At 42.7% G+C, this 23,107-nt stretch overlaps 3 protein-coding genes across 36 annotated transcripts in view; 2 read left to right on the top strand and 1 right to left on the bottom strand.

The window, feature by feature from the left end:
* The window catches only part of mlphb (melanophilin b), a 33,745-nt gene extending 23,265 nt beyond the window's left edge, over positions 1 to 10,480 (top strand). For 6 of the 8 annotated variants that reach the window (XM_047337264.1, XM_047337267.1, XM_047337263.1 and 3 more), the window contains 8 exons: positions 2,952 to 3,035; positions 5,819 to 6,112; positions 6,930 to 7,079; positions 7,168 to 7,233; positions 7,533 to 7,581; positions 7,926 to 7,952; positions 8,065 to 8,159; positions 9,824 to 10,480. In XM_047337264.1, the coding sequence (XP_047193220.1) occupies positions 2,952 to 3,035; positions 5,819 to 6,112; positions 6,930 to 7,079; positions 7,168 to 7,233; positions 7,533 to 7,581; positions 7,926 to 7,952; positions 8,065 to 8,159; positions 9,824 to 9,850 (792 nt within the window). In that variant the 3' untranslated portion in view covers positions 9,851 to 10,480. The remainder of the gene's footprint in view (positions 1 to 2,951; positions 3,036 to 5,818; positions 6,113 to 6,929; positions 7,080 to 7,167; positions 7,234 to 7,532; positions 7,582 to 7,925; positions 7,953 to 8,064; positions 8,160 to 9,823) is intronic. The other 2 variants (XM_035604079.2, XM_035604082.2) reach the window with 2 other exon arrangements.
* Positions 10,481 to 10,835: 355 nt separating this feature from the next.
* Positions 10,836 to 18,775, bottom strand: LOC118282739 (ras-related protein Rab-17-like). 3 transcript variants are annotated; one of them, XR_004784334.2, is made up of 6 exons: positions 18,427 to 18,775; positions 17,086 to 17,237; positions 16,864 to 16,989; positions 16,676 to 16,769; positions 15,796 to 16,000; positions 10,836 to 13,234 (listed from the first exon to the last, which is right to left on the bottom strand). XR_004784334.2 is itself a non-coding variant. In XM_035604087.2 (5 exons), the coding sequence occupies exons 1-5, from the start codon at positions 18,587 to 18,589 to the stop codon at positions 15,870 to 15,872; spliced, it is 666 nt and encodes a 221-aa protein (XP_035459980.2). In that variant the 5' UTR covers positions 18,590 to 18,775; the 3' UTR covers positions 14,010 to 15,869. The 3 variants fall into 3 exon arrangements, 1 of the variants encoding a protein (XP_035459980.2); XR_004784333.2 differs by lacking the exon at positions 10,836 to 13,234 and adding an exon at positions 14,010 to 14,289; XM_035604087.2 differs by lacking the exon at positions 10,836 to 13,234 and having other exon boundaries at positions 14,010 to 16,000.
* Positions 18,776 to 21,896: 3,121 nt separating this feature from the next.
* Positions 21,897 to 23,107, top strand: part of lrrfip1a (leucine rich repeat (in FLII) interacting protein 1a) — a 44,234-nt gene continuing 43,023 nt past the window's right edge. For 7 of the 25 annotated variants that reach the window (XM_035604983.2, XM_035604986.2, XM_035604996.2 and 4 more), the window contains exon 1: positions 21,912 to 22,736. In XM_035604983.2, coding sequence (XP_035460876.2) covers positions 22,647 to 22,736 — 90 coding nt within the window. In that variant the 5' untranslated portion in view covers positions 21,912 to 22,646. Of the gene's footprint in view, positions 22,737 to 23,107 lie in introns of all 25 variants that reach the window. The other 18 variants (XM_035604994.2, XM_035604995.2, XM_035604989.2 and 15 more) reach the window with 12 other exon arrangements.

A 23,107-nucleotide genomic window follows, 5' to 3' on the forward strand; every position in this document is an offset into this window, starting at 1 on the left:
TTCTGTGGGTTGAGAAAAGGCTTTGTTTTACATTTTGCGTGCATACCATTAATTAGAAATTGGAATTTTTTATATTGTTTATTCCCCCTTACATAATCAAACCCCACTGCTCCCCAACGTTACTGATGTATATATAAACCATGTAGCTTTTAATGAGTTCATAAAAATTTAACGCACAAGATTTATTTCCTCTTAAACTAAACCAAAAACTAAACAAAACATCTTGAAGCATTAAAAAATGTAATGTATTTTGTTGTCTGTGGATGGACGACACAAGACAATGAGCTATACTTTGGCCACACGCTATAGCCCTGAGCTCACTGCAACATGGCATGTTGGAAGGAATTTCCTTCATTTATACAAGCAATAAAAGGTAGGGTAAGATGCGGGTTGCATGAAAGAGAAATAGATTCTCTGAATTTGTTGTGATCTGTCCAGCGATCAATTGTGGCTTGGAGTCACAAGAGCTGACAAACTGATTTTCCTTCTGACATTTCAGGCCTTTCAAGCAGTTCATGTTTGAACTATTACGCTACACACACACGAACACACACACACACACACACACACACACACACACACGCACACACATTCAGCAGGCTGACATGTTAATGAGTGATGTAGGGGAGACAGCTGGAGTGAGATCAGAGGGAGGTTCCATACATATGTCTCTGCTTTATTGCATCAGTGTCTATTAGTGTGTTGGCACACAACTCAATTCCTGCAAAGGATCACAACAACTGTTACTGCTCAGTTCACGAGAAGCAGATAAAAACAGACTGTGTTTATCATTAGTCTGACTGACTTTGTGTGGAAATCAGTAAGTCCACTTGTGGCCTTGTGTGTGTCGAGTAAATGTTTCTTTGAGTTGATTTAGACACAATATAGAAATGAATGTGTAATCTATCAATAGATTGATTTGAATCAAAAAATGTCCTTTGAGAGATAAGGAATCTGAAAGCAAAGGATCTGATTAAGCTCTGGTCTTATCAGACGCACCAGGTCCTGAACTGATTTCCACCCTCAGTATCGGCGTCATGGCAGATTTATCTCAGAGCTGGACGACACAGCGACAGACACAAACAGAACACGAAAGACAACACGCAGTCTGTCAGACAGCAAAAAACAGCCATGGCACCAGTAGCGTAAGTATCGACGGTGCAGGCGGTGCCATGCTACGGGGCCCAGAGGTTTACAAGGGCCCATGACGGGAGTTTAAAATTATATATATACATATATATATTTAATAATCCCTCGGCACAACAAACACGTACTGTCTTGACTGAGCACTTTATTCTGAACCACGCTCACCTCCACAAAAGCCATATTCAAATCCAACAATCATAGTTAATCAGAGCGGGAGGAGAGATATTTTCTTCTGAAAAGTTATGACAGAAGGCTTGTTGGGGAATGATTTGTTTGTCCAATGACCTTGCTCCTTTCATTTGTGATAACTTGCGCACGGACTGAATGAATGAAGTTATTGTCTCATCAGGTGCCGTGGATTCATTCATTCTGTAGCCTATAATGAGTTGCTGTGCTTTATTTGTTTTATGCTTATTAACGATATAGCAGTTGTCTGCTTTGGGATTTTCTGGAGTGTAGGTGTATGTCAGTGTGTGTGTGTGTGTATGTGCGTGTGTTCGGGGCGAGGGAGAGACTAATGTAGAAATGAAATAATAAAAGAGATTCATAATGTGGATATTTTCATACTAAGCAGGAAGACTCATTCGCTGGTTCAGCCAAAATTATGGGAATCATACACTACGGCCTTCACAGTCAACAGATCTCAACTTAACATGGACTGACACATGAGACAGCACCAACATGACAACCAAACCAAAAAAAACAAATCTGGTCCTTCGGTCAGTCTGTTAGAGAAAAAAACTAAACGTGTAACTGAGGTTTAAAATCTGAAATATGTGTCCATTAGATGAGCTACAATCAAAGAGTTGAAATTAAGATTTGGTCATTTTTTCTCCGGGACTGTATAGCTGTGGATTTAAACACTCTTATTTTATAACACTTTTATTTGAATTTGACTAAGTCGGACGAGTTAGAGGAAGTAAGTTACGTCACCTTTTCCATCATATTAATGTCCACCATGCCAGCGATGAGATCTCAGATTTGTTTTGTTTTTTTAATGCAGATATCGCTCACGTGGAATAACAAAAACTCTTCAATTGTGTGTTCGCGTAGGAACCTGTCACTCATAATAAAAAAGTGACTGCGGGACATTTGTGTTCAGGGTTAAAAGTATATTATAGTTTAGATTGAAGGTGGCTAAGGTTGGGAAGGAGGTTTGTTTTTTGGGTCTGGGAATCCAACTTATGGGGGTTGGGGAGGCTGGATTTGAGTGTAGTCAGAGAGGAAGTGTTGTCTAAGAGGCACATTCAAGTGAAGAGAGTCGGTCACACTTCAAAGGTATGTCATATGACTGTCTGCATGACTTCTTGGCTTGAACAGGACTCTTCTATTTACCCCATGTAAAAAAAGGAAAAAGCATTATTGCATTAGGAGCTATAACCCAAGGGATCATTTCATGTATGTGCATGAGGAATGTATAGCATAGCATGTTCCGTGTAAGTTGTTATCTTTCCTGTAGAAGTACAGTAGTTGTAATACTCTGTCTGAATGTACAGTCTGGCCTGCTGCGGTTCCACCCAAGTCATTTTAAAAGAGGAACTTTTCCATTATTGTGAAACCAGATTTGGGGGTGAGGTGTCTGGGAGCTCAGACTCTGATGAGACTTTATCAACCAATCTGCATTTGAGACACATATTTTCTCTTTTGACTTGTTCGCTGTGAGTGCAACTTATATCATATGACAGGTTGATGCTTAGAGGGGGATTTCAATAGCTTTATGTCATCTATGAATTCTATTGTGCATCTTGTTTTGAGAGAAACTGAAATCAACTACACTTTTGGTAACTTTCCTTGTCTTTCTTCAGATCACTGACCTGAGCAGACACATCTCAACCGTTGAGACCATCTTGAGTCGCTTAGAACAGCAGGTCACCGCAACAAATGATCAGGTAAATCTCATAGGCTGTAAAAACACAGTTTCCGAATCAACATAATCATAGTCATCGTCATCTTGTAACCACTGGACCTCGCAACAGCTGTTGCAGCAGGAGGTCTTGGAGACTTCACTATAATGACACCTGAGTGATGTCATGTATGCAGACGACTTGGCAGTAGCTACATTACATTTTTTTAGCCACACAAATGCCAATAGAATTACACTTACACTCTAAAACTGCACTCAAGTTATTTTACATTAACAACTGGCCACGTGTAGTTGGAAAGGTGTGGCTCTCCGTGGGGATGCAAACCACACAGCTCTGCAGATGCTCCATGAAGTGTTTCTGCATGTTTCAGCTGTTTTTTTGGATTTTCATCCCACTGTTTCACATGATGAGTCTAACCACTCACACTAATGTCCGCAAAAAAATCAGTTTTCACTATCTGTCTTGACCTAAACGATAACATTAGCAACTAACTAACCACTCTCCATCCATCTGTCTCTATGTGCAATTTGTGCTTCAAATTAACATGAGTGGAAAAGTTGTATTGCTAGAGGCGACAACCAATAAATGATGACGTAGGTGAAACATGCGATATAAATACTCACTGTGTCATAAAGATTCTTCTTCACTGGACCCACAATGCAGACAAAAGACACAGAAGGCGAAACTTAAGTGTGAACAATCCAAAATAATTTACTTTTCCACGATAAGCTCAAAAATGACTGAGGCAGTCTGCAGGGTCGTCTTAGCTGACGTCACGCGGTGGTAAAACACTGAAACATGCTGATGGAGCCGCTGCGTTTTTTGTAGTCCATCTTTGGAAATTTGACACACTGAACCTTGCGCTCCACTAAGAGACTGAATATTTTCTACTTGTGGCAGAATAAGACATCAGATCTGTGGAGATAGCGATACTTTTCAGTTCCTTACAAGATGTCTCCTTGTTGTGATGGTATTCTTGGCACGGACAGCTGTTGATCTTGATGAACCAGCTCCTAATATTCCCTAAACAGCAGTGGTTGCAAAGTGAATAGATTTGGATTTACCTTTGCAGAATGCCTTTGCTCCATATTTGGATAGAAACACACCTTTAGCAGCCAGTTGTTTTAATCAGGAGTTGGTGGAGACCAAAACAGGGCTAAAAGGAGACTGAGGAGCTGTTGTATTCATCAGTAGAGAGACGTGACTTCATGTTAATGCTGACATCGTGTCCAGTAACACATCCGGAAGACTTGGGAATTGTGCTTACAAGTTGGCCATGTGAACTTCATGAGGTGGTAATATGTCAATGTTGTGTTAACAGTTTGTTACACTGCCTCCAAGTGGTCTGAACAATTAATGCATGCATCTTTAAGGACCAGCCGCTCATGTGTAGCCAGAAAGTGGCTAACGATTCCAATTTGTCAATTCCTTTTGTTTTCCTTTTAATCATTTAGCTTTTAGAAAATGCTCCTTCATAATACAGCGGTATTTTACTTGCAGCTCTAGTTTCAAGCATTCTGATTATGGCGAGTTGTACACAGTGACATGTATCATCTTTCTCTCATCAACAGTGATGTCTCATGCGGGGTCGGTATCTGTTTTTTACTGGGAGGTGAGCTTTGAAATCCACACCAGCGTCATTAGAGACTGAGCCAAGCCACTAAACCAGCAAACTGTAAACGAACACACACGACTTCAGCTCGCCTGCTAATTAGTGACTATTCTGCTTCAAATGAGAGAAGATTGATAGTCTCATTACTGTTGTGGCAAACCAAAGCTTTAATCAGTCTGCATTTAGCACATATTCCACCAGTTGTGTCAGAGCAGGATCTGCACGGAACACGCGTGTGGACGTCCATCTGAAAGGATCAGCAACAGGAGAGTTTTCTTGGTTACATGTGTCTACCAACTTTCGGAAGGCACGTTGAAATGCATGGCAAGGGGTACCGTGTTGAAATTTAGTTGGGTACGCTATCACATTTTGCCAAACTTGTGCAAGATTTAAACTGATATACATTTAGATTATTTGCAAATGCTACATAGCTAATTCAAGTAGAAAAGAACTGTCTCCAGGAGTGGAAAGCACCAATGTTAACTCTTCTTTTGCTATTTTTTTACAATTTGTTTGTCCGTAGACTGGCTGAAAACTGGAGGACACCCACAAAAACACAATCATTGCTGAACCACTGTTTCACAATTCCCCCTGCTTTAACTCAAGCAATGCATTTTAAGAGTTGATTAATCAAGTTGACTCATGACTTTTCATAACTCAAAAGATATCGCAGTAGGAAAAAAGGAGGCGTAAATGATCAAATAAATGATGACCGAATGTTTACTAGCTGGTTCAGTTTTGGGGCAGAGCCTCGTCTGTATATAAAAGTATCCCATGTTCTGGCACAGGTGACGTCATTCGGAGCCAAAGTGGCGTTACAGTATCGAGGTCCTACTGATACGAGCGCCAATCATGAAGTCTCACGCCGTTTTTATAGCAATTAATAAGAATTAAAACCAAATTTAAAATAAGTCTTTGGGTAAAAGACATTTGGTGTAGAATATTAACTGTGGCCTCTGTCCCATTTGTGAACATGCCCCGTGACGGGGTTTCTGACGTATAGCAAGTCACCGGGGGGAGATCAAGACGTCTTGGCTTCATTTCTTGGGAGCTGTCATGTCTTCCATGTTAATATAAAGTCATTGTAACCGAGCCATGAATGTTTTCAGTAACAGCTGAGCTTGCATACAGTACTCTGACATGTCTGCTGTGAAAAAGGCCCGTGACCTCTGTTGTGTTCCCGCACACCAACCAGGCTCCTTCGACTCCAAATAGCACCTCACCCGTCCCTCAGTGGGGCGGCGTGGACCTGGAAGAGCAGCAGCTCAGGCAGAAGCTGCACGAAATGACGAACGACATCAGTGACCACAGCCTGACCTCCGACGAGGACGAGTCCAGCACGCCCCATTCCTCGCAAGGGGTCCCGGCGTGGAGGAGCCCAGAGGGCGACGCCAGACCTTCCAGGCTACCGATCAGACCCACGTCCAGAACGAGCACCGTGGATTCCATACTGGAGGAGGAGCAGCCTCAGGAGACCGACTCTCAGAAGGTAGACATACATGTGGCAGGATTACTGAGCAAAACACCAGCAGAGCAAAGACAAATTCTGTTTTTAACCACAAACATCTGTTCTTGGATTAACACTTAGTCTGGTGCCAGAGAGTTCATCAGAAACTCTCACACACACACACACACACACACACACACACTGCACATCTGGCTTATTGCACATTCTGTACTAAAAAAGAAAACATCCTGGCTCATGAAATCCCTCCCATCTCTGCAGGAATCCACTTCATGCATGTACCGATGTCGTAAATCAAGTCACTCTGCCTCAGCGTTTATTCTTCCTTCGCAGCGACCACATGCAGATTTTGTGAAAGTTGCCCGAACAGTTCTCTTGAGCGTTACTATAGGCGAGTTCAGACTCCCTCTGTGAAGGATTCAAGGTAGTACATAACAGGAAGCAGGACAACACACTCCTCTGAAGTGATAAGCTGATGTTGCCTTTCGCAGCGTGACCGGGGTGTTTCCTGTGTGACCGAAGGAGGCTGAGCTCCACCGGAATGACCTCTGACCTTCTCTGTTTTTTTCTGTTTCACGTCTTCAACAAGACGTGTTGGAATGTAGATAGAGATCATATTGCCTATTTCAGCGAGGGGCTCCGCTGAAGCTCTGCATAACAGGCAGGTTGATAAATGGACTATTTTGAACTGTGATTAATGCAAAGCTGCTCTAGTGGAGTAAGAAGGTACTCCCCTTTAAGACTACATTTTAGTCACATACATTAGTCACAACAGCTTTAAGTACAAGATAAATCGGATGCTCATAAGTCTTGGGTCTATTCTTGGTGTGATCTCTTGCAGACAAACCACATGACGGAGAGTGTGGAGAGGAAGGGGCACCCCCCGGAGGAGGCATCGCAGGCAAACTTCCGAGGCTCAACAGCTCTGCTCGTCGAGCTGGAGGGCCAGGTCGCTCAGGCAGCCGCCAACGTCCAGAACGCCGAGAGCGAGGTGGGCACGGACCACAGGCTGAGTCGAGCGCAACCGCCGCGATGAGTTGGTTTTGAAGAGTCACATTCTTTCTTTGTTCTCCCCCAAGGTCTCTTACATAGAGAACAGGATCGCTGCCCTGAATGTCGCTGGCATGCCCGTGGACAGAAGAAAGGTAAAGACATTCAGAGCTGTTTGAAACCTACTTAGAAGATTTGAACCATAAGTGCACACATTGGAGTTATTTATAGAGGCAGAGCTATTCTAGGGGCTTGACTTGCTGGTCTTGGATGTGATTCTGTTGCCCTACAGAGTTGGTTTGAAATCAACCCGTGAGAGCAGGTCTGCCTCTGATTAATGAATCCAAACTTGGAGGTGCCGAGTAAAAAGGCTATGTACTTTCCCACATTCTGACAATATTCCTTGTTTCTTTTTTTTGAATCTTTCGGTCTGTCTGTCTCCCACTCATTCCAGTCTGCAATCCCGATCCCAGCACGAAGACTTTCGCAGAACTTTCCCACAAGTAAGAAGGAGCACTGCCGCCCTTGAGCACGGTCCCCGGGGCCTCCCGACTGCCTCCAAACATCTTAACCTTGTTCAACTCCAACCCAACAACACCATGATCTATTTAGTGCACTGACGGAAAACTGTGTCCTATTGTCTCCCAGCAGGAGAGCGTGCTGAATGTTCTAAGGCAGAACAGAAAGGTTTTTTTAGGGTATTATATAATTGTTTTTCACATCAGGAGCAAAGTGACCAGTAGTTCTAAAGAGAGGGCAGTGTTTTGTATTTGATTCTATCTTTTCCATTCACCTTCTTGTCAGTGTCCTCAACAATAAGGTTATAATCATTTCTGAATCTCCACAGGCGAACAGACGTGCTCCCAGTTGTCAGGTTTGTAACAGAGGTTCACAGAGAACTGCAGTCTGACTTCCTAACTGTGCTCTTTAAAAAGAAGAGGCCCAGTAGAATACGGGTGGACAATGTAGTTGCTGTTTGTCTCCAGGCCAGGTGAGCAGGTTTGTGAGGAACTCCCTGGACAGGGGCTCGCTGACCCAGAGGAACCCAGTGGCCAAGCCCAAGACCAGGGCGACCTGTGCGGTATGGCCCCACGCCGCGGTGCTGGGCGCAGCGGAGAGTTCAGTTCCAACATTACAAAGCAGCCATTTGAAGAAAGAAAAAAAGCATGAAATCACGAGACGACGGGTTGTTTTAATCTGGGACCTCTGCCTTGGAAATTAAAGGGCAAACTTTGGTATTTTGGGAAATACTTTAACTCAATTTACTTTTATTACTTTTCTTGACAGGGGTCACATGATACCACTCTCAGAGGCTAAAGCTGGATTCATGCAACAGCGCTACACAAGTGCAGTCTCTGAAAATATAAATACACGTCAGGGTCGCTGCCTCAGCACAGATCTCATGTGGGGGCAGCGAGGACTGTGATTGGCCACCTGTGCTTTCCCATGTTTTGATGGCAGTTTGAGTTTGGTAACAAATGTTGAACAGAGCAAATTTTCCGTTCACTCTGTGACAGTGGTCACACGGCTGTCGTCTCCTGTTTGATAATGAGGCACAGTGACATCTTGTTGTATGAAACTGTGGGACGGGTAAAGCACGAGAGGGTCAAGAGAAGCATCCTGCTGTGCAGAGAACGACTGACATCTGACACTCAAGTAAACGTAAATCTAAATCGACGCTGAGCGACTTCTGTAAATCTTCTACTTACTACTGTAAATCCAGCTTTGGCTTCTGTCGGGAGGTCGAACGAACCGGCCTTCCAACAGACCAGGCACATGACCCACACACTCCAGTCCAAAGTGTGAATCCCTGACCTCCCCCCTCTGAGGGGCTGACGGATGTGATGTTGGAAACGAACTCTCCATGTCAGGGTGACGTCTCTCGTCAGGCTTCGTGGTGGTTTGAAATAACTTCAGTTCCCTGATTTCTGCTTCTTCCTGCTCGATCCACGATGCATGCCCCACATGCGGGCTTCATTCATTTATTCGAGCTAATGATTCATTGATTTTAACAATGTTCTATACTTGCAAGAGGAAATGACCAAATCTATTTCTACCTATCTATTTCTCTATTTAGTAATTTTAATTTTACATGTACACGATCACTGAATTGACAAATACATAAACATGCTTGGGTCTTCTAATTTAGATGAGATAGATACGTGTATGGCTGTGTTCTGTGATCCAAGATTTCAAGGATAGAAATACTAATAGAGTTAAAGATGACGTATAGCCATGTAAAACAGCTCTCTGTTTGAAGAAAACAAGAAATCCTTTCAAGCATGTATGAGACTCTGTCTCTATTTATCCAAAAACATTTGCACTTTGCATTTGAACTGTTGATGTGTCTGGAGGTCAGAGAACACTGCTCTATGAGAACTTTGACTTCCCTCTGATCATCACCGTTAGCTCGGTGCTCACGCTTCAGTACAACCCTCTGCACATCGGACATGTCTTTCAAAGGAAACCATGGACGAGAAGTGTGGGAACGTGTTTGACTGGGCTTGATTTCCCCTTTAATGTGATGATTCACCGATGATTCAGGTCCTCAGCAGGTTGATAACCGCACGTTGTCGACCTGTTGTACTGCTCTTCCTGTTCGCATTTGGGGTTTTTTTTGTCTCGGTCTCTGTGAATGACGTCACGGCCTACAATCGATCCATTAACCCAATCAAAGCATGAAATGATGGATCAGCCCTTCTCATTCAAACAGCCAATCATTTTCGTCTCTCTCTCTCCTTGCAGAAGCCAGTCATGACACAGGGCTCCTGAGGAGGAGGCTGAGCCTCATGTGACCTGTGACCACAGTTTGTTGGTTTATTACAGATTGTAAGAATCTGAAGAGGAATGAATCCGTGTCCGGTTGAAGAGATGGTCGGCTACAGCGGGACTGCTTCAAGCTTTATTCAAAAATGTGCCCTTTTGAAATGATGATGTTTATTTTCCATATTTATAGTATATGAGTTACATTGCTAGGTGTGCATCTTAAGTCCTACATATGATTTGCAGATTGATTTTAACTAATGTAAGATGTTGCATTTAGCATTGTAATCTGATAAACTGATCAATAGATGATAATCTGATCAATAGATGATAATCTGATATTGCCGCTTAGTCCAATGTTCAGAGTGTAAATGAAAACATGAGACAAACAGAAAATGTAGCAACTTGTTAATTTAAGTAACGTGTTAAATTCTCCTATAGCTGGTAACTATACTTTTATATTATCTGTAACATCTTTTTTTATGCTTTGTGATGATTGGTTCACATGTTTGTCACGGGTTTCTTTTTTAAGAATGGACGTAGTTAATCTGGGTTATGTCACAGAAATAACAGGGAGTTAAACCAAGGGTTTTAAGGTGTGTGAGCTGTAATGTGTACAAATAAAATGAATACAGAATATGTGTAGAAATGTACTTATAGTGGGCCGCCCTGGTAGTCTAGTGGATCAGGCACAGACCACATACCTGCAATACCTCCTGGCCAGAGGAGTCTCAGTCTGCGTTTCCTGATTTATATATATATATATATATATATATATATATATATATATATATATATATATATATATATATATATATTATTTTCTTTTTTCTTTTCTGTATATTTATACCAGCAAGAGAAATGTTACATTTTCCACATCAGCACAATCTGTAGGTTTATATTTGCATCTTAGTGTGGGTAGAGAGTTAAACACAAATTGCAACTACAAATGCTCCTAAAATTGTGACTTAGTAATTTTCCTCATCTTTCGCAATAACAGGATGCACAGAAACGAGATCTATTTATTTATGAAAGTGCTTTACAGGATGAGTTACGTTCACCCATATTCATACAGCACTGCTATTTATCGCACTTTTTCTGTCACATTCATACACTGCTGGAATTTAAGGTTAGGTGTTTTGCCCAAGGACACATCGGCATTTCAGGTCTGTGGACGACCTCTCTTCCTCCTAAGCCTATGTGTTGAAGAGGATCCAGTGATTTTCATCAGTCAGATGACAAATCAAAGGAAAATACTGAATAAATGAGGAGGAGACACAAAACCAAAGCAGATGCTTTCATACAGGGCGCTGAGAGGAAGTCTGTGTAATGACATCATACACATGCAGCAACATTCCAACAATATTTTACACAACAGAGAGAAAACTTGAACATTTTGCTTGCTGTCACAGCAGGTCATATTCAGCTGTGGACAGCTCACACACAAAATCCAGGTTTATTCTTCATCGGTCGTCCTGCTTATCATTATCTACATCACATTCTACAACAAAAATATATACTTGATGTTCTAAAATGAAATGAAATATTATACAAAATAATAATGGGCAGTTGCAGCTCCTTGCCAGTGGGGGGCGCTGCAGCTCCACTTGGCACCCCTGTAGTTTTAATATTCAGTTGTACGTATTTTCTTTTGCACAGTTTGAGATCAGAGAATTTATAATTATTATTGTTATCTCCAGTACCCCTTTAGTCATGTGTCTAATTATAATCATGCAATAAATTCCTTTGTCTTATTAGTTGTATTTATTTTTTTACAAACTAAGGTTTGCTGTGTTGTTTTCGTTTTGACCACTAATGTAGTTTTTACGACCGTACAATTGTACCAACAAACCTACTTTTCTCCAGCACGTCACTTTCGCCTCCGCTGCCTGTCCCTGTGGCAGATCCACATGACCTCACCATGACCTCAATCACTTGCCTGTTATGGCATGACGGCCTGTTGCTGTCTTGAATCCACAGGAAGTATTTCGTCAGTGTGCACTGGAATATGAAAGTCCGTGCTCACTGCAGAAGGCCGTTCCAAAGAAACGCAACATCTCCACATTCAGAGCATTCGACTTTCAGCTTTTTTATCATTATTGAAAATCAATTTGACAACACGGCAACACAACACATTAAGAAAAAGCTGAGATAGACCACAACGAAACAGGAGTGTTTCCTGAGGACACATTAAAGTCAGGCAAAATTGTTGCCACGGATTTTGACTCACATCGCTACTAAGGTTCTCTTTCCGTCAGTCGTGTTGGAAAATGAGATAAAAAGTAAAAAGTCTTTTTGATTCATTTTAACATTGTGATCTCGTGATTCAGACGTGTGCATCACTTCCGTTTCGTTGTGGTCGATTCGCAGCACACTTGTTTTGTGTTGTGTTGCCGTGTTTGCGGCCCTTTTTTCTAAATGCTGCGCATGTGTTGTGAAATTGTTGAGGGTGTTTTCTCAAGTTGCTTGTGTCTTGTCTATGTAAATGTGTTTTCTTAGGTTGCAGTGCTGTGAGCTCCCGGGGCCACCGTAGAAACGTACCAGCAGTGAAAAGACTCCGCAGCACCGACCCCCAAAACACAGGATATCCTCCCATGATGACGGTTTACGTGTGAAAGTCCACTGGGAGCCGAGCTCCTCAACCAAGTGGAATTCTCATGATCAGAGGCAGCGTAAGTCTTGTGCATTAAAAGAACAGTACATATGTTTCTCAAGAGGTGGGTGACATCAGCATATCAACAACCCCCCACCACCCAGCTGGAATATAAAGAGATGATGAAACAGCTGATGAAGTGAAACCGACACCCAGAGACAACAACACCTCACCAGTGCGTCGTCCTCCTTCCCCGCAGGTGGGAAACCAATCAGAGACGAACCCTTTCTTCGTCCCTTACGGTTCAAATCAATGTTTGCTTTTGTCCAGTCGTTGGGATTTTGACTGTGCTCTCAGTTCACCTGTAGACGAAGAGAAGCGTTTGCTCTCAGCTCCGGGGGCTTCCACTGCGAGGTCGGGGAGGAAGCCAGTGAACTTTGGTTCTGCTGCTCAACCATCATCCAAACAGTAAGTCTTCTCATCCCAGCATCGACAGGTGATCTTTAAAAGATTGATCCAAAATCCAGACTAAATGTTGTGCATGTTGATTCGGCCAACACTTTCTGTGGCAAAATTGTGTCATATTTGCTGCAATTTTCAAATGATTCATTCAGATGTGACTGATTTTGTGTGTTTTGTTGTCCACTTTTTCATTTCTCTGATTGTTTTCTGCGGGTCGAGCTGCGATGAGGGTGTGTGCGGTGCTCTACGCTGTCCTGCTGGTGCTGAGTCCAGCTCTGAGTGGCGCTCATCGGGGAGGTTCCATCATCATCAGAGGTAAGAGATCCTCAGCAAATCACCTGATTATGGAAAAACCAATATGCTTAAAATCACATGAATAAATTAAGACATTATGAGAAAAAATATATATGAATACATAACCATCAAACTCTCACTTAATCTAAGACATTTTAAAAATTCATCACAAGAAATATAATTTTCTCTTCTTCTTTTCCCTGTCATTTTTAGCTTTGAAATTTTCAGTTACATGATTGGCTGACAGACAACAAAACCCTTTTTTTGTCTGTTTCAGAATTGGTAATTCATTCATGAGGTAAAATGACCATTATGAATGATACAAATGCAGGAAATACATTTGAAAAACTACCTGTAATACATAAATTATTGTGTAATTGTGAAAAAATAAGAATAGAAAAATAAAAAAAGAACAAATGAATAATAGTAAGCTGGGGTTCAAGATTATTGTTTCCGAATGAACGTATATGGCCTGGGAACACTTTGAGATCCCCCAGTCAGAGCTGGTTATTGTGGCCGGGGAAAGGGAAGCATTGGGTCCCCTGCTGCTGCTGCTGGTTGAAGACGAGATGAGATGAGACTATACATTTTGTTTGTATTCACATAAAATTAATACTTATTTCGTAATGTTCAATTTATCATTTACCGTAATTTTTTACACTTTGTGTCCCGGTATATTTAACCTTATTCTTTCTTCTTTAAAAAAAAAAAGAACAGCTATCTCTACCTGAGTGTTTCCAGTCCTGTGAGCACCACAAACAAACTTATATTATCCTCCTTTATCTTGGGCTATAAAGAAGCAAAGGGAAGAAAGCAGCATTTCGTCTTTGTAGGTTTATTTTCATCACACAGGCAGTACACCAGATTGTATGACAATTTGAATTATTACAGGCACATTGTTAAGGATACAGTATTATATCATGTATCGGGGTTAAGAAAATATTTTGCCCCGTGACTGCGGTAGAAGATTTGTGGGATTTGGGGATTTGTCTCTTGTTTTCATGTCTCTTTTTTTTCATACGTTGTTCAGATCCAAACATCGATGCGTCCTGGTACACGGGCAGAGGGATCAGACCAGTGGGCAGATTTGGCCGAAGAGCTGCGCAGAGAAATAAGCGTCTGGCGTTCATCACAGCCAGAGTTTACAGACCAGCAGCTGACAGCGACAGCAACGTTTGGATCGCACAGTGAAAACGCTCTGGATCATACGGTGTCTAATGGGTTTCTCATTGTACAGTGTTCACGTTGGTGTCGTGAGAGTTTTCCAACATGTTGCACAAGTTTTTTTCTGTAAAATATTTGTGTTGTTTTCTCCAATACCATATCATGGACAGTGTTAAGATAAGACTTTTCAAGAAGACAGAGGCATAACAAATCAGCGTATGTGGCTTTCTAACAAAATCCAGGAAAATGTGTCAACTCGTACATAATAAGTAGATCAGAGCTTTGTGCAAATTAAACAAGCAACATGAAAGAATAAAGTGAGAATGCACTGTTTGTTTGCAGGGCCACTCCACACTAGGTGTACAGGTGGAAGAAAAGCATTGCTGTGACTACACTCAGCTCTGTTACACTGTTTCAAATCCGACATACATTATATGACGGGCCATCAGCGACATTATCAAGAATTACCATGCATATAGTAAACCTATGACACCAAACTCATTAAAAGTTTGGTGTCATAGTACACATACTATACTGAAAACCTCACACACATACATGTGAAAACCTTTTACATACACGACTGAAATACTCACACAAACAGTTGAACAATGATATGCTCACGTGAGCTCTAATAAAATCAGTGAAAGCTTTTACATCCACAACTGAAAACTTAGCACTTTGAGATTGCTTTTAGCAATGAAAAGAGCTCTATTAATGAAATATATTATTATTATTATTATTATTATGAAAACCCCACACATTTAATTATAATTAACATCCCTGATGGCTCCTCATACAAATACATATACTACAGTCAGTAGACTTACACATATTACACTGTCTACTCAGTGTATACTACACCTGTATAGTCAATAGTGAAGCACATGGTGAAAGACTTTTAATGTATTCACAATGACATTATTCACTTTTTTTATTGTCACTTTGGAAATATTCTCAGCTCAATAGTCAAAAAGGAGAAAAAAATGTTTGAATGATCATTCAAGGGGTTTACACAACATCTGCAAAATCAAAAACCACAGAACTTCTGCTTTTTTTATTGTCAAGATTTATAAACTCCCAGTGACAACCAAATCATCCCCGTTTTATTGTTTTATGAACTGCGTGTCATCTTCTCAGCATGAGCTATTGCAGCCTCACTGTGTGGTTTCAATAAGCACAAAAAAAGGCTCTGAAAGATTTCAGAGTGTTTGACCATGTGCGAATAGTAATAAGGCTGGAGACACCTCAACATCTGGCATGGATAGCGACTGAGGGGGGTTTACAGCCTCTTGCAGGCTGATCCTAAACCCACTCAGGCCTACAGGGTGTACAATACACCCTGCAGTACTTGTAAGGTGTAATATACAACCTCAGCAAAACAGCTTTTACTCTCAATTACTGTGAAGTGAAATGCAAATGCCGATCCCAGCGGATGTGTTACCTGCTGTGGTTCTGAACTGCTGACGACAAACAGAGAAAGGAGACAGGCAGCGGTGGGGCTGGCGGCCACAGAGGTCAGGGCCCCACTCTGCAGCAGGATGCAGCGGGGGTGAATGTGTGCGTGCGACACAGGTCCACGAGTGGAGTCTCCCGCCACTCTGACAGGACTTCCTGCTGCGCTCCGACACCCTCGTACACCCTGTGGGCTGAATCACACAGCTCTGCTGTTACCAAAGGTACTGCACGCAGCTGTATTACACAGTGACGCGCCAATCATTTCAGAGGCCGTGAGACTTTGCAGTAATGTAAATCTGGCACTTGACTACCTAACAGTGTTTCTTTGTTTTTCAAAATAGATTTCAAGCCAGTAAACGTCAGCTCGATGATGGTGAAGTCCTTTGTCTCTTTGTGTTGGCGTCTACCGCCCTCTAGTGGTGGATGTGTGGCCTTTCTGTGGACTTAGTTCCCAATATTAGTCTACTGGGCACACACTCTTTTCTACGGAGGAGTATTAGGGCCAGGCATACGAAGGGCTATTTCGACTTTAATCTCGACATTTAGTCTTTATTGTAGACATTACGACTTTTGACTATTGTCGAAATATTAAAAACTAAAAACTAAAAAAACTCCCCCCTCATTATTGTTCTTATGCCTGGCCTTAATACTCGTCGGTACTTTTCAGACTGTTTCTAAATCCAGATTCCCTTTGTTGGATTCACAGACCCTCACAATGAACTTAACCTTCATAGACTTTGATCAGAAGCATTTGATTGGTCTGACTTTTTGGGGCAAAACACAGACTGGGGGAAAACTCAGGAGGGAGGCCAAATCGGGGCCCCTTCCTCCGGTTTCTCTGTAAACTATTGAACACATTTACTTACCTATAGCTAGCAGCAGCTCGACGACTTGGTCCCCCGACATGGCTGATGTCTCTGTGAAGGACAAACCCCTTTCAGTGGCCAGAACCTGTCCTTCCTGTATGGTGACAGAGACATCCCAGATTGTGAAGATATCACTGTGGGGATTGGTTGTGTTGTGAAGTTTACCGTGCTCTTTTGGTTGCGTGTACCTGCACTGAGACTCGCCTATCCTGAGCCAGATCCCCCTTGTTGCCCACCAGCCACACGACGGTAGACCCCGGGATGTGCTGCTTCTCAAGCTCTTTGAGCCACACCTGAGCTCTGATGAACGACTCCTGCAGCGACACGAGCACACACAAGTAAACACCATACAGCAGCCGAGAAAAGCTGAGGCGAGTCAGTTCCAATGTGCACGTGTTTGTTCCTGATACCCTGTTGCTGATATCGTAGACCAGGAGTGCGGCGTGGGCGCCTCTGTAGTAAAGCGGGGTGACGCTGTGGTATCTCTCCTGGCCTGCCGTGTCCCATATCTCAAAGCGCAGAGTGACATCACTCAGATGCACCACTCGGGTCAGGTAGGCGCCTGGAGGGTCAAAGAGGAGGGGATTAGGGTCCCCCCCCCATGTGAGCTTTTAGAGATCGTTTTTGAGCCATCAGCAGATGTGTGCGATGTGTTTCTAGCGCTCGTGATTGTCACAAACATTTCAGTTTGACATTTTGGTCAATAAATGTATTCACTCAAGTTAAAGACCCAGTGTGTAGTTTTTGTAATTTTCTTGCGGCATCTGGTGGTAAAGTTGCAAACTGCAATCAGACGAGCCGACAGGGGACACTTTATGGTGGCGCGCCGCTGATCCACTTCCGGTTTCTGGCAGCGTCTGAAAATCCCGCGTGAACGCGACATATCTGGACTGTTTTGTTCAACTACATTTTTCAACACGACGTAGAAACACAGAGACTCACACGGAGGTCGGGTCCACCACATGTCACTATATAGAACATTCAGAGTTGATTATACATACAGTTTATGAACACATAGCTATGAACAATGTATAAAATTTCTGTGAATAATTTCTTCTAAATATTACACACTGTAGCTTTAAAAAAATCAGATGGATCCTCCAACTCATATGATGTACTCTGTCACATGCGGTAAAAACGACTGTTTCCAAAATTTGCTCCTCTAGCGGTAACATGCGTCACGCAAACCATTTAAACACAAACCAGACAAACTTCCCAGGTCCATCGCTGACCTCTAGTGGCCGTGTACATAAATACAGCTACGACCACATACGTCGTGATACGCTGCCTCACAAATGACACAGTTAGTGGTATGAGTTTGAGGACAGGCTGGGATTGATACCACTCCTAGGTCTATGGGTTATTAAGGCCTTTGACGGTAGAACCAGGAGACAGTTAACCTAGCTTAGCATGAATTGTAAAATCTGCAAGAAGTGTTATTATGTCTGCACCTAGCCAAAAATCTGTCAAGCACATAAACTTCTTTAAAACGACAACTTGGTATCGGGGGAATGTTCTTTTTTTTCCTTCCTTTTTTGACAAAACCACAGTAGTCACCAACCATTCCCTAAATGTATTTTGGCCATATAATTTCATATTTACATACATTAGAGGTGCGTCGCTATTCTCTCAGCAAAAGAGCAGATAAGCACAAATTATTTCAAGACAAGTCTTGAGCTTAGAAGGACTTTCCCTTGTAAACGGATGTTACGCGTGACATTTCCCCACAGCTCCGACCGTCGTGAACTCACAGCCCACAGTAGGCGATGTGCTCCTGAACTCATCCTTGCTGAATCGCAGTGCCAGGCTCGACTTCCCCACGGCAGAGCTTCCCAGAAGAACCATCTTAACCCTGAGGGTCCGCACGGGTCGACTCGGAGGGTCACCGCGCCGCTGAGCCGCTCCTGGCACCATTGGGAGATTGTCCTCCTTGAAAAGGTTTTGTTAAAACAGCGAGGCAACACCGGTGGAGCAAAGTCCTAAAGTCCTGTAAAGAAGAAACAGCTGATCCAAACTGTACAGAGGCTCTAAGACGTTTTCTTTGTTGTGAGATTCTGTGGCTGCACCAACTTCCCCTTGTTTCATAGAAAATAAAAGTAAAACCAAAGTCCAGTCTCAACTTGTAAAACGCCAACAACGCAATCTCATTTACCCACGACTGAGTCATAAAACCATAAAGTACATCATGCATTCTCAGACCTCATACATTTTTGAGTTTTTAACAGTCAAAATCATTGTCACATTTCTTGTTGGTGACACTCTGGAAGATTTCTGAAGTATTCAAACAGAAACTGAAAGGATTGTGGGAAAATGTTGCTTCCCTTCTACTCAGAAACTTTATTTCACATGTGGTGTTACAGATACAAATCATTCTAGCCCACTTCCAAACATCTCATGAAGAAATGCTTTTTATTAATTTACACAGCATGCTATCAACATGCATTTCCTGTTTCACCAAAGTTCTGCAGGTTATTTTTTATGGAGAAAAATAATCATTAGAAATTACACACAGAAATGACCACCCTTTCTTCATGTGCATATACTGTATATCACAGGCTACACAGGGATTCTGTACAGACTGCAGCTGGTCTGTTCCCTTCCTGCGTTATCTCCTCCCATGACAGGGCTTCAACACAGGGGGGCGCCATTGCATATAGAGTAATGATCAGGTATCAAGCTTCACGGTCTATGAGCATGTTAAATGTTAAATCCATCATTTGATTTTCTTTTGTGAAGGATTGTCCCAATATATTTTGACTTTTCAAGCAAAATAATATTGATTATTTGTATAAAACTACAACTGGGCCAAATTAGCACCACATACACTACAGCTCGTTATTCACTGATATGCTATCATAATCAAGACCATGTTAAATTGAGTTGGTTTTGGAACAAACTCCATATATAGAGTCTAAGTCATTTAAAAAAATATATAGATTGTGTCTTCAAATGCTGTAACTGCAAGTGCCTGATCAGATGTATGAGAAAGAAAGTATAACACCTCTGCACCAACATCAGTCCATGATACATTGGACATTTTAAGCGTCATGTGTAATCCAGCCTTATCTGAACTAAAAATTCAAAGTTGTGTTAAGTTTGCGAACCAATTGTATTGACTAGGGCAGTCACAATAACTACTTTTTGTTGCACGATAAATTGTCCAGGAAATTATTGCGATAAACAATATCATCGTCAGTTTAAGACCATTTTTTGATACTGACTCATGCGAGCTTGGCAGTATAGGTCTGCTGAGAGAAATGTTATCAAAAGTTGAGACTTTGTTCTGGCCCAGTCAAACAAGCAATTTAGAGACATGATGCCTTTAGTAAAATACTAAGAAATCCATATTGTGTGACGTTTTATAGACCAAAGCTATAATTGATTATGACGAGACACAATGGCTGTTATTGAGGCCAATAAAAATGATTGAGTTCACATTCATGTATCGTACGATAAGTCGAAAAAGGAATTATCGTGACAGGCCTAGTAATGACATGACATTAAATTTAGATGGAGGCTGTAAAAATATCACATAAAAAAAGCCCCTACTTCTAGGACTTCCAAATGATACAACAGTGATATCACAAGATATCAAAATATCTATTGAGGTCACTATGAGCCCACCCCTGACACACTCTACTGGCCTGTTGCATTGAGATCATGGGGTTCGCATTGTGTTTGACTGGCAGCATGGAGTCACTGAGAAGCGAGGGCCTCGTCTGTCTCTTTAAGAAACACTAGACTGTTTTTAGAATTCGCTGGTCATCATCAGAAATAGCGGAGGGAGTGTGAGAGAGTGCGATAGCCCCAAGCTGGAGCTGCGGTTTCTGGTTGAAACCAAACCCCCCAACATGTAGTGCCTGTCCAGAGGTTGGTGCTGCGATGTGTGGTCAAATCCTAACATGGGCATTCCACTTCATAAACTCAGATGTTTTTTTCATTTCAATTCAATTCAAATTTTTAAAAAAAAACTTTATTGTCTTTCACAGTGACAGAAAAAATGCCTTCAGTTTGTGGCTCAAACGACATAAAAAGAACATAAGACACAAAACAGGTCAATCAAACAGTAAAAGCATGTGCAAAGCAGAGCTGCAAAAGTCGTGTCTGTTTGGCCTTGTTTAAAGTGCATATTGCAGTGGGAATAAATATGTTTTTATTGTGGAGGTTGAGGAAAAACAGATTCACACTTCACCATTGTCCGTCAACCCTGTTATTCCCTCTCTGTATGGTGTGAAGTCAGTTATTAAGAGTAGGCAGTCTGTGTTATTAGGAAATTCAAACTGAAAAATAGGCCTACATCAGTATTCAGTGTTAGTATATTTGTATCCCTCTCTGGACCCACTTTATGTAGACACCAGAGACACATTAACACACTAATACATTATTAAGTGTAGTATGAATCAATTTGCCGAAAATATTGAGAAAATCTTTCATTGCCTGGCAGCGTTTTTACTGCCCATAGGCTAAAACAGCATTTTACTTTTTAAGTTAAGGCTAATTTCCTTCCACTACCCCAAATAATTGAAAAGAAAATATGTTCTACAAGATTACAGTGATGACCAGGCAAGGAGGATAAGAAAACCTTTCTTATGGTATGCCCAGGCTGAAGAAGAGGCTTTTAAACTTTTAAATGACATCTATCCATCCAACCATTACTTGCACAAAGATTTTAATTGGGATAACAATTCTTGTGGATTCTGTGAGAGGGATATTGTCACAATGGAACATATTTTCTTCCAGTGTGAAGCTGTGCAAGATTTTTGGACTGCACCTCAAAATCATGTTATGTCAATTAAAACTGGAGTATTAATGAAGGAGTAAAAAACATGGACTTCTTGATTAAGAATTACATTTTATTGAGTAGGCATTTTATTCATATATGCAAATGTTCAAAGGTGAAACCCCATTTCAACGGATTGGAAGAATAAACTAATATATCCAAGTCTCTTCGACGTATGACAGACAAAAATTGTACTTCTGCACTATATCCACTATTAATATTTCATGTCAATTCTTTATATGTATTATTCTTATCCACTTCATTTTTTTGCAACTCGTATATTTATGTGTGTATATATTCTATATATATTTTTGAAGTGTGCTGTGTGAACTTCCTAGCTTGGAAATAAAGTAACTATCTATCTATGTATCGAAAACGCCCTGAAACTTTCAGCCTCACTGGACTTTTTCCTTCCACTGAAACGTCACTTTGTTCTGGCACAGAAGGTCGTTGCGTGTCGAATACACGTACAACTGTTACTGTACATACTGTACATGAAAGAGACGGGAAGCGGGATGTCCGAATAACAGTTGGGATCGGGTCGTGGTCGCTGTGACGTCCGACAGCACGTGAAGGCAGCGCGCCTCAGCGCACACTTTGAAGTTCGAGTGACAGGTAGCGGGTCGGCCGCGCGCCGCTCCACGGACACGCGCCACGAACACGCTCCACGGACACGAACACGCTCCACGGACACGAACACGCTCCACGGACACGAACACGAACACGCTCCACGGACACGAACACGAACACGCTCCACGGACACGAACACGCTCCACGGACACGCTCCACGCGTCGTGCGGCCCCAGTTGGCGTCGCCTCTCCTCTCTCGCTGCCTGTTGGAGTCCGCACCGTGTCGGGCGGGAACAGAGGCTCCGAGCGGACCGGACCGGACCGGACCGGACGCGCCGCCGGTGTGAGAGGGGGACGCACGTGCGACAGATGCTGCGACTCGGCGACGCAGGAAGACGGAGTGTGGAAACGGATGTGCGACAGTGACGCGGGCTCCGCCGCGGGCTCTTCCCTCTCTTGGCCGTTCGACTCGTCCCTTTCCCCGCGACGCGTGAGAGCCGCGCGCCGCTTTGGATTGATTACGCGCCGCGCTGCGAGCGGAGAGCGACTCGTCGTCGTCGTCGTCCACCGCGAGGAGCCGCAGGAGGAGGCGGAGGAACGCGGCTGCTCCGAGGGGCCGACATGGGGACTCAAGGCGCGGGACGGAAGCGGTCCACCAAGAAGGAGAGGTCGACGGCGGAGGACGATGCCCTGAACCTCATCGCCAGAGAGGTGAGCGGAAGTCCCTCGACATGTGACCCCCAGCACCCCCTCACCGCCGGGTGGCTTCGTGTCCACGGCCGGTGGTTGCTGATACTCAACAAGTGTCTCAATGTTCATGTCCAAAACCATAAAGTCTCCAGAACTGCTGGTTTCACTCAATGCAACTTCACATTTCACCACAGTTTCTTGAACTTCGGTCTTTGACTGAGCATGTTGCTCCAAGTCTTTTGGATCGACTTCCTGCCAGCTGTTGGTCCCCTCCTGTCAATGGTGTGTGATCGTCCATCTGTAGAGCCCGACCGATATGGACATGCCGATATAAAGTTCCCGATACCGATATATCGGCCTAGATGTCTGCATACATTTATTTTTTTTGATGT

This window comes from Scophthalmus maximus, chromosome 14, assembly GCF_022379125.1.
Source record: "Scophthalmus maximus strain ysfricsl-2021 chromosome 14, ASM2237912v1, whole genome shotgun sequence".
Classification (NCBI taxonomy): domain Eukaryota; kingdom Metazoa; phylum Chordata; class Actinopteri; order Pleuronectiformes; family Scophthalmidae; genus Scophthalmus; species Scophthalmus maximus.